The sequence below is a fragment of the Melospiza georgiana genome, chromosome 6 (assembly GCF_028018845.1).
Source record: "Melospiza georgiana isolate bMelGeo1 chromosome 6, bMelGeo1.pri, whole genome shotgun sequence".
Classification (NCBI taxonomy): domain Eukaryota; kingdom Metazoa; phylum Chordata; class Aves; order Passeriformes; family Passerellidae; genus Melospiza; species Melospiza georgiana.
Window position 1 is genome coordinate 40387457 of NC_080435.1, and position 10787 is coordinate 40398243.

General features: G+C 45.8%; 1 protein-coding gene across 1 annotated transcript; it reads right to left on the bottom strand.

The window, feature by feature from the left end:
* Positions 1-829: 829 nt before the first annotated feature.
* On the bottom strand, positions 830-2240 carry CLEC14A (C-type lectin domain containing 14A). The gene is given in 3 exon segments (XM_058027200.1): positions 830-2074; positions 2077-2195; positions 2198-2240. Coding segments are annotated over 3 exon segments (1407 nt in total).
* Between the last annotated feature and the right edge of the window lie 8547 nt (positions 2241-10787).

Sequence of the window (10787 nt, forward strand, 5' to 3'; positions counted from 1 at the left end):
ACGTTAATTCCTCTCACAGTGTGGTGTGTCAGCACCCTGTCTGATTCTAAGGGAGCCACACATTGCACACAGAAAGCAAGTTTTGTAACTACCTAACAGGAGAAAAACTGCAACTGAAAAAATTATTGTCTGCTACAATAAAAATGAGTATGAAGTAACAAACAGGGCAGTGATTTACATCATCCTTTATTTTTTTCATCAGCTGAAGTATAAAACTGACTCCCCATTAACCTCTCGCTTCCTCAGCAGTTTAATGACTTTCTAAGTATAGAAATGCTCTTTCATCTTTTAAGAATGTCAGTATGAAAGCACATGGGTTGCAGTTTCACCCAAAATTATGGCAGTTCACCTCTCCAAAAGTTCCAGCAATTAGATTGAAAGCGAGAGCCTCCAAGTACCACTCATGCAAGGAGTGAATTCTAAATTACAAGATGCAAGTGCTCAAAGTGGCCCACTTTATGCTTGCTCCAAGTAAGGCACGAGACGAACAGCTTCTGAGAGGATAAAAATGCACAATTGTTGCAGCTGCAATCGCTCTGTCGGCCAGGCTGATCTATTTATATTTTAGTGAAATCAGCACCGAAATAACTGTTTTTCAGACCGACAAAAACTCCGGCTGTCCAAAGACTTCAATCCCCTCAAAAGAACACCGCTGTGCGCTCCTGCGTTTGGTAATGTCCAAGCCCTGCCCAGCGAAGTCCCGCGGCGCCTCTCCCTCGGCTCCCGCGGCAGCAGGGCTGGGGCAGGGGGACGTGGGCAGCCGAGCGCTGGCCCGGGTGGCAGCTGCCGCTCGGGCAGCCCCGAGGGACGCGGCCTCGGCGGCCCGGGGCTATTCACCGCCCGCTGCGCCGCTGGGCTCCGCGGAGCCTGCCTCCGCCTTGCTGCCGGCCTCCGGCGGCTCCTTGTCCCCGCGGCCCTCGGACTTCTTGTTAAAGCAGATTTTGAACACCCCCAGGACGGTCATGACCAGGATGACCAGCACCACCACAGCGACCGTCACCAGGATGAAAACGTAGTTGGAAGAAGAGGAGGAGGAGGAGGAAGGCGGCGGAGCAGCCGTCTTCTCTCCGCCGGCGGCGGCCGTGGCGGGCGGCTCCGTGGAACCACCGGGTGTCGGGATAGAAGGACGCTGCCCTTCCGTCCTGGCACCCGACGGTTCGGCGGGGCCACCTGTAGCGGTGGGGGCCGGCCCCGTGCCCGGGCAGGGAGTTCCGTCCGGGCCGCCCGGGATGCAGGCACAGGCGAAGCCGCCGGCGGCATCGCGGCACCCGGCGGCCTCGGCGCACCGCCCGCTGTCGGGGGTCGTGCGGCCGAAGAGGCAGGGGCAGAGGGGCTTCTCTGCCGCCTTCCAGGCGAAGCCGCCCGGCTCGGGCTGGCAGGTGAGCCGCACCTCCCCGCCGGGACACGCCACTGTCAGCACGGTGCCCGGCGGGCTGAAACCGGGGCCGCCGCTGTGCTCCTTGAAGGGGAGCCGATAGCCGAGCTCAAGGGCGCCCGCGGGACGGAGGTCGGGGCAGGCACCCTCGTACTGGTACTTGCAGAGGTAGCCCGGGCTTTTCAGCCGGCAGACCTGCTCCTTCCAGCCCCATCTGCGGTCGTCCTCAGGGTCAGGAGCCAGGTGCAGCCCAGCGCAGCGGGCGGTGAGGCAGGACGGCAGGGGCTCCTGCCACCACTGGCCGAGCGCAGCCGGCACCTCCTGCGGGGCCGTTCCACCCCCGACGCCCTCCCAGGAGAAGCCGCGGAGCGGCTGCTCGTTGTGAGTGCAGGCGGACGCGCTCCTTTTCAGCCCGACCCAGAACACTGCGGGCGCGGGCACCGCCGCGTCTGCCAGCAGCTCCAGCAGCAGGTCCAGCTCCTGCTTGCCGGTGACCCAGGCGAGGCTGCCCCGCAGCTGGTCGCAGGCGCCGCGGGCCTCGGCGTACGAGACGTTGGCGAGGTGGGCGCTGAAGCAGGTGCCGGCGGCCAGGCAGCGCACGGCGGCCCGCGGGGAGGGCGGGCTCCGGCCCAGGGCGCAGGCCGCAGCCAGGAGCAGGCACCAGGGCCCGGCCCGCCTCATGCCGGCGGCGGGACGCGGCGGGCTGAGGGGCGCGGGCTGCCCCTGCGGCTGTGCTGGCGTTCGGCCCCGGCTTGGGCTGGCCTCTGCTGCCCGCGCCGTCCCTCTCCAGCGCCGACCCCGCTGCCATGGCCCTCCCCGGACCTGCCGGAGGAAACGTGTCGGGAGCCGTGGCTGACCTCGGCATCCTCCGTTTGTTGGAGGGCCCAGGACAAGCAGCTCCCGGCGCCGCCAGGAAGCGCTCGCCCCGCCCGGCGGGCGGGTGTCCAGCTGCCGGGTAGGACTCTGCCTTCTCCGCTGTCGGAGGGGCAGGCGGGTGGCGAAGTCCCGAGCCGCAGCTGCCGAACTGAGGTCACCCGGCCCTGTTTTCAGGCCCCTGTCCCCGAGATGCCCGGGCCATCTTGCTAGCTTGTTGCACAGCGCTTACCGGAGAAAAGCGGTCCAGCTTCAGTTATCTCTTCCTTGAAGGATGGAGGTTTCTTGGTAGTGAGGCTGTGCCATCAACTCCGTAGCTCCGGATGCAGGGGGTGATTTAAGAGTCACAAAATTTGATCTTGGTTTCTCAGTAATTGCAGTCCATTTGGGTGCCAGTAGACTTGGTTTTGTGGAAAAGAGTTTTTGATAACAAAACAAGAGCTTGTTGGTTTAATTCTAGATGAATTTGTATTTTTGGTTAATTAAAGTGTTGAGATGCTAACAGCCACCTAAGTCAAAGTTTATGGTGTTGTTGCAGCTGCGTATTCAGAGCTCTGCTGTTTACTGCAATTGTACCTCTTGCATTCATTCTTCTCCATGGTGCACCAGGGCAGAGCATTGAGCTATTTGCCTGTGTGGATCAGCACATGGAGATTCTTACTGCCTGCCTGCATTTTAGGCTGGAAAGATGCAATTCATTTTGCATCAGGAAACTTTATCATCTGCTATTTAAATCCCTAGTTTTTCACCAGACCTGGCTTTAAATGTGCCCAAACGAAATGAATTGTTCCTTGAGCCCCCTGTTTTTCTTGATGATGTACAAAAGCTGTGCTTCTGCACTACCTGTTAGTATCTTGAGCCATTCTCCCCAAATCTGGTTGATAGGTTTGGGAGACGAGAGTTTGCTACAGCTTTACAATTGCCGTTTTACTGGGAAATACTTACAAGGCTTTGCCTAATATTCCACTGCAATCCTACAGCTTCACTTTGTTTTCTCTTTCAAAATTGAGTTCATTTATTAGAGCCAAACAGAAGCTAAACTTATAAATAGAAGGAATGATGTAGAAGCCCCAAAATTTTCATATTATTCTTCAAACCTAGGACAAACCTGAGGGGGAGAATGCAGCTCAGTCTTGCATCTTTTCTCAGCTGTCAGCCAAGAGCGTGATTTGAGCCATCTGGGCTGGCCTCTGCCAGGTAATTGATAGCTATTAGTGGCTCATTTCACACAGGCCATGACTTTAATTTCCTAGGCTATATATGAACCAGCAAACGGGCAAACCAGTTTAGAAACAATAGGTTAGCCACCAGTGCCCTGGGCAGTCCAGTCTCATCAGAGGAACTTGTACTGCACAGAAAGATGAAAACACTGTGTTGCCAAAGCTGGAGGGTTTTGCCAGCTGAAAATAGAGGCGGTGGCTGTACACCTACTTGACTTGCCTGTAATTTGCTCTCCTCTCCTATTCCTGCCTCTGGATGTCCTGCAAAATATTTTTAAAATAGCAGGTCTGATGGATCTCCAGAAAACAGCTCTTCTTCTGTTTTTTTATTGTTCTTTGTAGTTCTTACATTTAGGTAAATCAGAAATCAGTCTTCATGGGGCTTTTTCTGGAAAAGTCCTCTTTTGAAAGAGAGGACTAGCTACTCCCACACACATGTGAGGCAACTAAACTTCAACATATAAAGAAGACTTTTTTACACAAACATGAATGTTACACTGATGGGTGTATAAGCTGTAATGTAGCTGTTGCTTTCAATAGTTAAAGCCTTATTTAGACATAGTCATCCCTTAGTCTTTTTCCTGTAAAATCATAGCCCCTGAAAACACAGTGGTTCGCTTTAGTTGTATTTTAATAGGTGCCATTAAGTTTTATTTTTATTTCATTATGTAACTGTATCTATCTTATAATAATACTTACATTTTTACTAAGGAGCTGTTTGAGAAGTGCTGACTTAATAAAATTACTTTTTTCTTTTTGGGTGGATTCCTTTTGTATTTTTATAAGGTAAATTACAACTATTCTTTTTGCAACTAACCAGGAAATATGTCATCTGTATATCAGCACACACTTGGCTACTGCTGGGGCCTAAGGGGCTGTAATTTCATTAGAAGGAGTCTTGTTGAGGGATACAGCATCCAGATCTTGCTAAGAGCCATATTTTACTTCTCAGAGGTAGATGGATGGCACAGTATGGATGCCTTGCTTTCAAGGGGACATGTGAAATGATCGTGTCACACTAAAATGTGTAGAACATAAGGACAGTAAATTTCTCTTCCCCAAAGGGGATACAGGAAAATGTCTGGAAATAGATCTGTCTACCTATTATACAACAAAACCTGGAGACAGTATCTAATATCAGAAGCAGCTATCTTTTCTGCTAGTGTAAAGGAGGGCTGCTGATGTGCACCTCCATTTATCACCTGGTCTGTTGCATGATACAAATTTGTTTGGGGCTGGAAACCATGGACAGGGAGCAAGAAATGAAGATCAGTGTCCAGGGAGCACTGCCTGTTTGCACAGCTTCAGCCTTTTAGCTTGCTGCAGCCTTGCAGAGTCTATGCCATTTATCTGTGGTCAGGTTGTACAGTCCCTATGAGCTCTCTCTTTCCCTCTGATCCCAACTGGTATCTCTACTGGATCCAGACACCCTTCTGCTGAATTTGTTGTGGGTAAAGTCAAAACTTACTTCCAATCTTTCCATGTTCTGCTAAGATATAGGTTATAATTTAAATAACCTAATGTAAACAGGTATTTTGAACAAGTGAAAATTGCTGTCACTTGGCAGTGTGCCTCAAAAATTATGTGTTAAATCCTCCTTTGGTCACTAAGTTCTCCATGAAACAATATCTATATCATATAAAAATATATATAATATATTGTGGTATAATATGTAAATATATATATATATATATATATATATATATATATATATATATATATGGTTTATCAAATGAGGCAGCCCTACATTTCACATGTAACTTGTGTTTAGGCAAAGTATTTTCTCACTAAACAGTTATATTATTCTTTAAGAAAATACTTTAATTTTAAAAATAAGACCGTCCTGAGGTCAATGACAACCGTGTTATTTCAACAGTGTGACAAGATTTCTCGTTAATTTCTCTGTATTCAGGCAAACAATTTGCAACAAGGAGTAAAAATGCCAGGTGGAATCCAGCATATTTTTGTTACTTTTCCAGAGAACAGGATAGGAAATTAAAAAAATAATTTCTGCCTTATTGTAACAAATTGCACGATTGTAAGAATTTAATTATTCATCTCTCAAAAGGACTTTGTAGATTACAAGGTTCACTTACAGAGTTTGAAAAAGACAACCCAGCAGGGGTCATGCAAGTTCCTGTCTACTGTAATAATAATTTCCAGTGACATTATCACATAACTATGGGACTTAATAACAAGGAATGATATCTAACTGCTGGTATGAACACAGTGGTATATCTGTTACGTTTATGACATAGACATAAAATATAACTAATCCTGACCTCCTAAGGGGACATTTATTAGATGAATTGCATTGATGTGGCTGTAGCATTACTCCATATGCATATGTATGTTCCCCTTAAAGACTGATCAGTTTATATGTTCATGTTTCCATTGCTAAGTATGCAAGAAAAAAATGTATTCTGTTACTACTTCCACTCATCTTTAATGAGTTAAGGAAGGTTCCATTCTGTAATTAGCTAGGGGAAATGAACTCCAGAACTCTTAAATTAAACACACTAAATCTTTTCCAAAAATACTGTAGAGTATAAATATTTTTTATTCTCACTCTAGCTTACTCCCTTCCTTTTGTTGACTGGATAATTCATACTAGTTCCATCCCAGCCTTCAAATTCTTCACATTTCCTTTATTATGTAGCATGGTCAGGCCCCACATGAGCTTTGTGCTGTGTATATGTTGGTGTAAGCGGGTCCTCAAGAAATGTAGGTGGGTATGGCCATATGGTCTATTTTGCTGTAAAAAATGGCAGAAATAGTAAAAGCTCAAATGATTATGAAGAGAGAAAGAGGAGAGGAGAGGAGAGGAGAGGAGAGGAGAGGAGAGGAGAGGAGAGGAGAGGAGAGGAGAGGAGAGGAGAGGAGAGGAGAGGAGAGGAGAGGAGAGGAGAGGAGAGGAGAGGAGAGGAGAGGAGAGGAGAGGAGAGGAGAGGAGAGGAGAGGAGAGGAGAGGAGAGGAGAGGAGAGGAGAGGAGAGGAGAGGAGAGGAGAGGAGAGGAGAGGAGAGGAGAGGAGAGGAGAGGAGAGGAGAGGAGAGGAGAGGAGAGGAGAGGAGAGGAGAGGAGAGGAGAGGAGAGGAGAGAGAAATCAGCACAGGGCAAGTTAAAGGAAGAGAGAGCTGCAGCACAGAAAAAAAAAACACTAGGCAGGAAAATAAGGAGTATACACAAAAAGAAGTGAATAGAGAAGAAATCAAAAGAAAAGAGAGAAGTGAGATCATTCACCAGTGTTGAAGTACCGATGTGGTAGAGGGAGCCAAGGGGCCGTGTCTGTGCTGCCACTGCCCGATGTGGCAGCACTGCCGTGTGAGCTGGTGCTGGTGCCCACAGCTGTGTTTGCACAGCTGGGCAGCCCCCACAGCAGCCTGATGCCACGTGGTGCAAGGCTGTGGGCCAAGAGCAAAGGACAGTCACATCCAAAGAGGCAGTTACCACATAAATTGAGCATGTGGGTGTTCAAGCATATCCTTTTAGCCAGCTGCAGGAGATGCACTGTGTCCTGAGGGATGTTGGTGGCCTTGAAGCTATTTTGTGGCTTGAAGGCCACCCTTAGAAAGCATTATTGTGGTAAGTTCAACACCACCTTTATGCAATTTGCTTCCTGGTCCACAGGGGTACTATCAGTAGCCAATGCAAACCATAGGTTTTGGAGGCCTGGGAAAATGCTGAGTTCTGATGTCCCCTCATCCTAGGAAAAAAGCAAACAGAAGAGGAGAATTAGAGTCTAATTCAGATTTACCCCAGTCCTGTTACATGTTTCTAGTATTTTATCAGATTATGACCTAAATAAAAGCATTTTTTGAAATCAGTGAATTTTCATTTGAAATGAGAAACACCTACATTTTTAGTAACTACTTATAGTATTGTAATTCCACAAAAAACTTCTAGGACTGGCAGGCTTTTTGGGATGAGACAAAATTTCCTAGGGAAATAAAGTAAAATAGAAGGAAATCTATTGGTAAAGAGCTGATTTCACTTCCTGGCCTTTTGCCCAGACTGACCATTTCAGAGAGTCTCGTACTATTTGCTTGAAAATGGGTAGGGGATACAGACTAGTAAGAATAAAAGCAAGAAGGAGCAGCTGTGAGATGGAGAGGCAGCAGATGCTTGTCTACACAAGCAGCTAATTCAAAATGAAAAAAATAAAAGGAAGGAAGAAAATTCTGAGCCTAGTGAAATAATTGTTGTCATGGAGATTATGGGAGGTAAACATACCTTTTATGGAAATATTTATTGCCATTCTTTTTGTGAGACTAGACAGACTAAAAAGGCTTTAGTTCACTTTATTGATGCATTTCCCTCCTTTCCCTTTTTATATAATGGCAATTCTTAAAACATTTCCTTCTCAAGAAAGTCTGTTTTAAATATTCCTCATTGTTTGCTTGCAAGACATAGAAGCAGAGTATCTGCTGAAGGGGGAGAAGAGAATCTTGCTGAATGGCACATGGCTTTTTTCCTTTCCTGTTTATCATAGTAAAAAGGCCAACAGTGCTCTCCTTTGCACTTGTGTGTTAAATGTTCAGCAGTACTTACTCTTGCTATCCTAAATGATTCTATCAGTTGGTACCTAGGAGCCTGAAATTTCACAGGAAATAAAGACAAGGGAGTGCTTTATATGCTCTGGAAGAAGTCCCTTTTGAATGCAGATAGGCTCAAGAAAAAAAAAAATCAGTGTCTGACTTTGGACTTCCCACACACCAGTATGTGGAATATTCAGGACTGGGGTGTTACTCTGTGTCTAATTAAAATAGGAAAACTAAATCCATATCTTAACTTTATTTTCCAGAAATGGTTCATGGTCTAAGTACTGGATGTGCCTTACCTGCACTTCTTTCATGTGAAGGTTAAAATCCTAGCAACTCTGCCAGTTTTTTCTCAATTTAAATGAAACAAATATCTCTGTTATGACATATAAAGATGTTGTTTTTCAAAGATTGAGGTTTATCAACACTAAAGACATCAAGAAAAAGTAATTTCAGAATACAGTCAAGTATTCTCTAAGCAATTACGCATTCACAAGGTAGACCTGATCACATTTTCATCCATGAGCAGGTTCTGTTACTTTAATATAGTTTAAAATTTTTTTTAATATGGTTGTGTGCCAGGCCAGGTTTGATTGATTTATTATTTCTGTTCAATTATATCAGACAGCAGCAGCGAAGATACAGTCCTTGTACTGCTGATATGAATATCTCAGGGCTGTAGAAAACACATGAACATCCTGTGTCTCCTGTAGATCTGTGCAGACTGAGTCCCACCTGAGCCTGTCATTAATCTGTTCTGTGGTGGGTGTGTATGTGACAGGAAAAGTGCTCCTCTGCAAATTGTGTACCTGGTGGGTATGTTATGCCCATTCTGCCCATATCTGGACACTTGTAGTTGTTCTTCCTCTATTATTCTGGGAACACTTGAGAAAGATATGCATCTATTCAAACGATAAAATAAAGCCCTAACTACTGTTTGGCTAAAGACAAAAAACAACCCTAGTGTCCATATAATCATATTTAAAACAAGCCATGAATAATAGGATGTGAAAACAAAAAGTGGCCTCATTTCCTGGCGTCATTCAGAGTGATGCCAGCCAGAGGCTGCCCTTGAAGATCGCCAGGGTTCAGGGACTGCCCATGAAGGAAGGGACTGTCATCACTGCTCTGCTGGTTTCAGATTTCAGCCATCATAACTTTGTCTACTTGTATGTGGTATGAAAACAGAGTGACAGTAATTTGTGCTTGGTGCTCATCAGACACACTGTAATTGGGGGGAGAGGTTAGGGTCTGCAGGAATCTAATTTAATCGATGAGCTCCACCAGCAGGCCAAGTTCCCTGGGAGACTGGTTTACATTCAGCAGTATTTCCCCAGGTAAGGCATGAATGAGTGGTGAATGTTGCTTGTTGTTGCTTTAGCTGCCCATTACTCAGGACAATAGGCAGCCTGCGATCCAGCTGCACTCCTTGGCACTTGGGATCAAAGGGCCTTGGTTTCATATTAGTTGAATAGAAAAGGTCAATAAGAGGTGAGAGACAATTGAATGTGGATAAATAATACAGGAATGAGAGCTGCAAGTGTTTGACTCATCTCTGCTGATGTGATATTGATCTGAACTAGAAATGTCAAACCCTTCTCCGCCCAGAGGTTTAGAAATGCTTCTGATGTGTGTCAGTAAGAGATAAGAATCAGACCAAGAATATATTAGCAGATGCCACAGGGAATAAAGCATAAACAACCCAAGAACAATATTTCCTTTGTGTCAGGTACAAATAAGATATTCTTACTTGGCAGAGCACGTTCTGCTTATGTCTGATCCCTCAGGGCAGTCTGGGCGTGCCAAAGACACTTCTCCTGGGAGGAGAGGTCAGGTACAAGGAGACTGGATAAGGATGAGGTGACGGGTTCATGGCAATGCACCTGTGCCCTCACATGGCAGGGTGAGGGAAAGGATTGAAGTCAATGGATTTGCTCTACACTGAATTTCCATCCCATGTATTTTCTGACTTCATATTTTACCCTGAGAGCACCCAACTGGATTCATAAAGGATTTTAGGCATCATGCTGCCACTGCCAATTAAAGAATCTTCAAAGCCTCTGCTATGCCATGATTTAACCCTCTAGAGGCACCTCCCCAACACACTGATTTTCCTTCCTGTAAATTACTTTACATTTTTCCCATTAGACACGTGTGTGCAGCTTGACTTTACATTTGACAAGAATTGTCCCTTCTGTATTATGCTTATTCTTTGATCTCAGATGAATAAAATCAGCTTAATTCTCCTGATGCATAAAGCCTTGCACAAAATGCAGTCAGATCGCAAAAGGACAGGGAAAGGAAATCCTGTAGCCTGGAGGTTAAGGCATTTTTCATGACAAAGCAGAGTTACTTCTGCTACAGTGATTATTTCTGTATTTTATATCTACTGAAAAAAAAAGAACCCAACTGTCAGGAGAGACAGATGCAGAAACCCAACTAAGATTGACTGATCTTCTCCTCAAGCACAGGGTTTTGCTTCACATCCCTGCTCCACAGTCTGACAGAAGAAGGATTTGAACATACATCTCTGCCATTCAAGTAAGCATATTAATCACTGAGCTGTCTGACTTTTTTCCTTTTTCTTATTTAGAGAGACTGACTGAATACCAGTTTTCTGATGTATTGGAAAGCAACCAGTGGGGATTTGGACTAAACAAACCTCTTTTTCTTCCTTCTTCCCTGACAGGAAGGGCGTCAGTATGTCTCCATCTTCAAACAAGCTGGGAACATGGGACATTTGACAGAGATTGTTCCTTTGAAGTCAATACTAAATTGA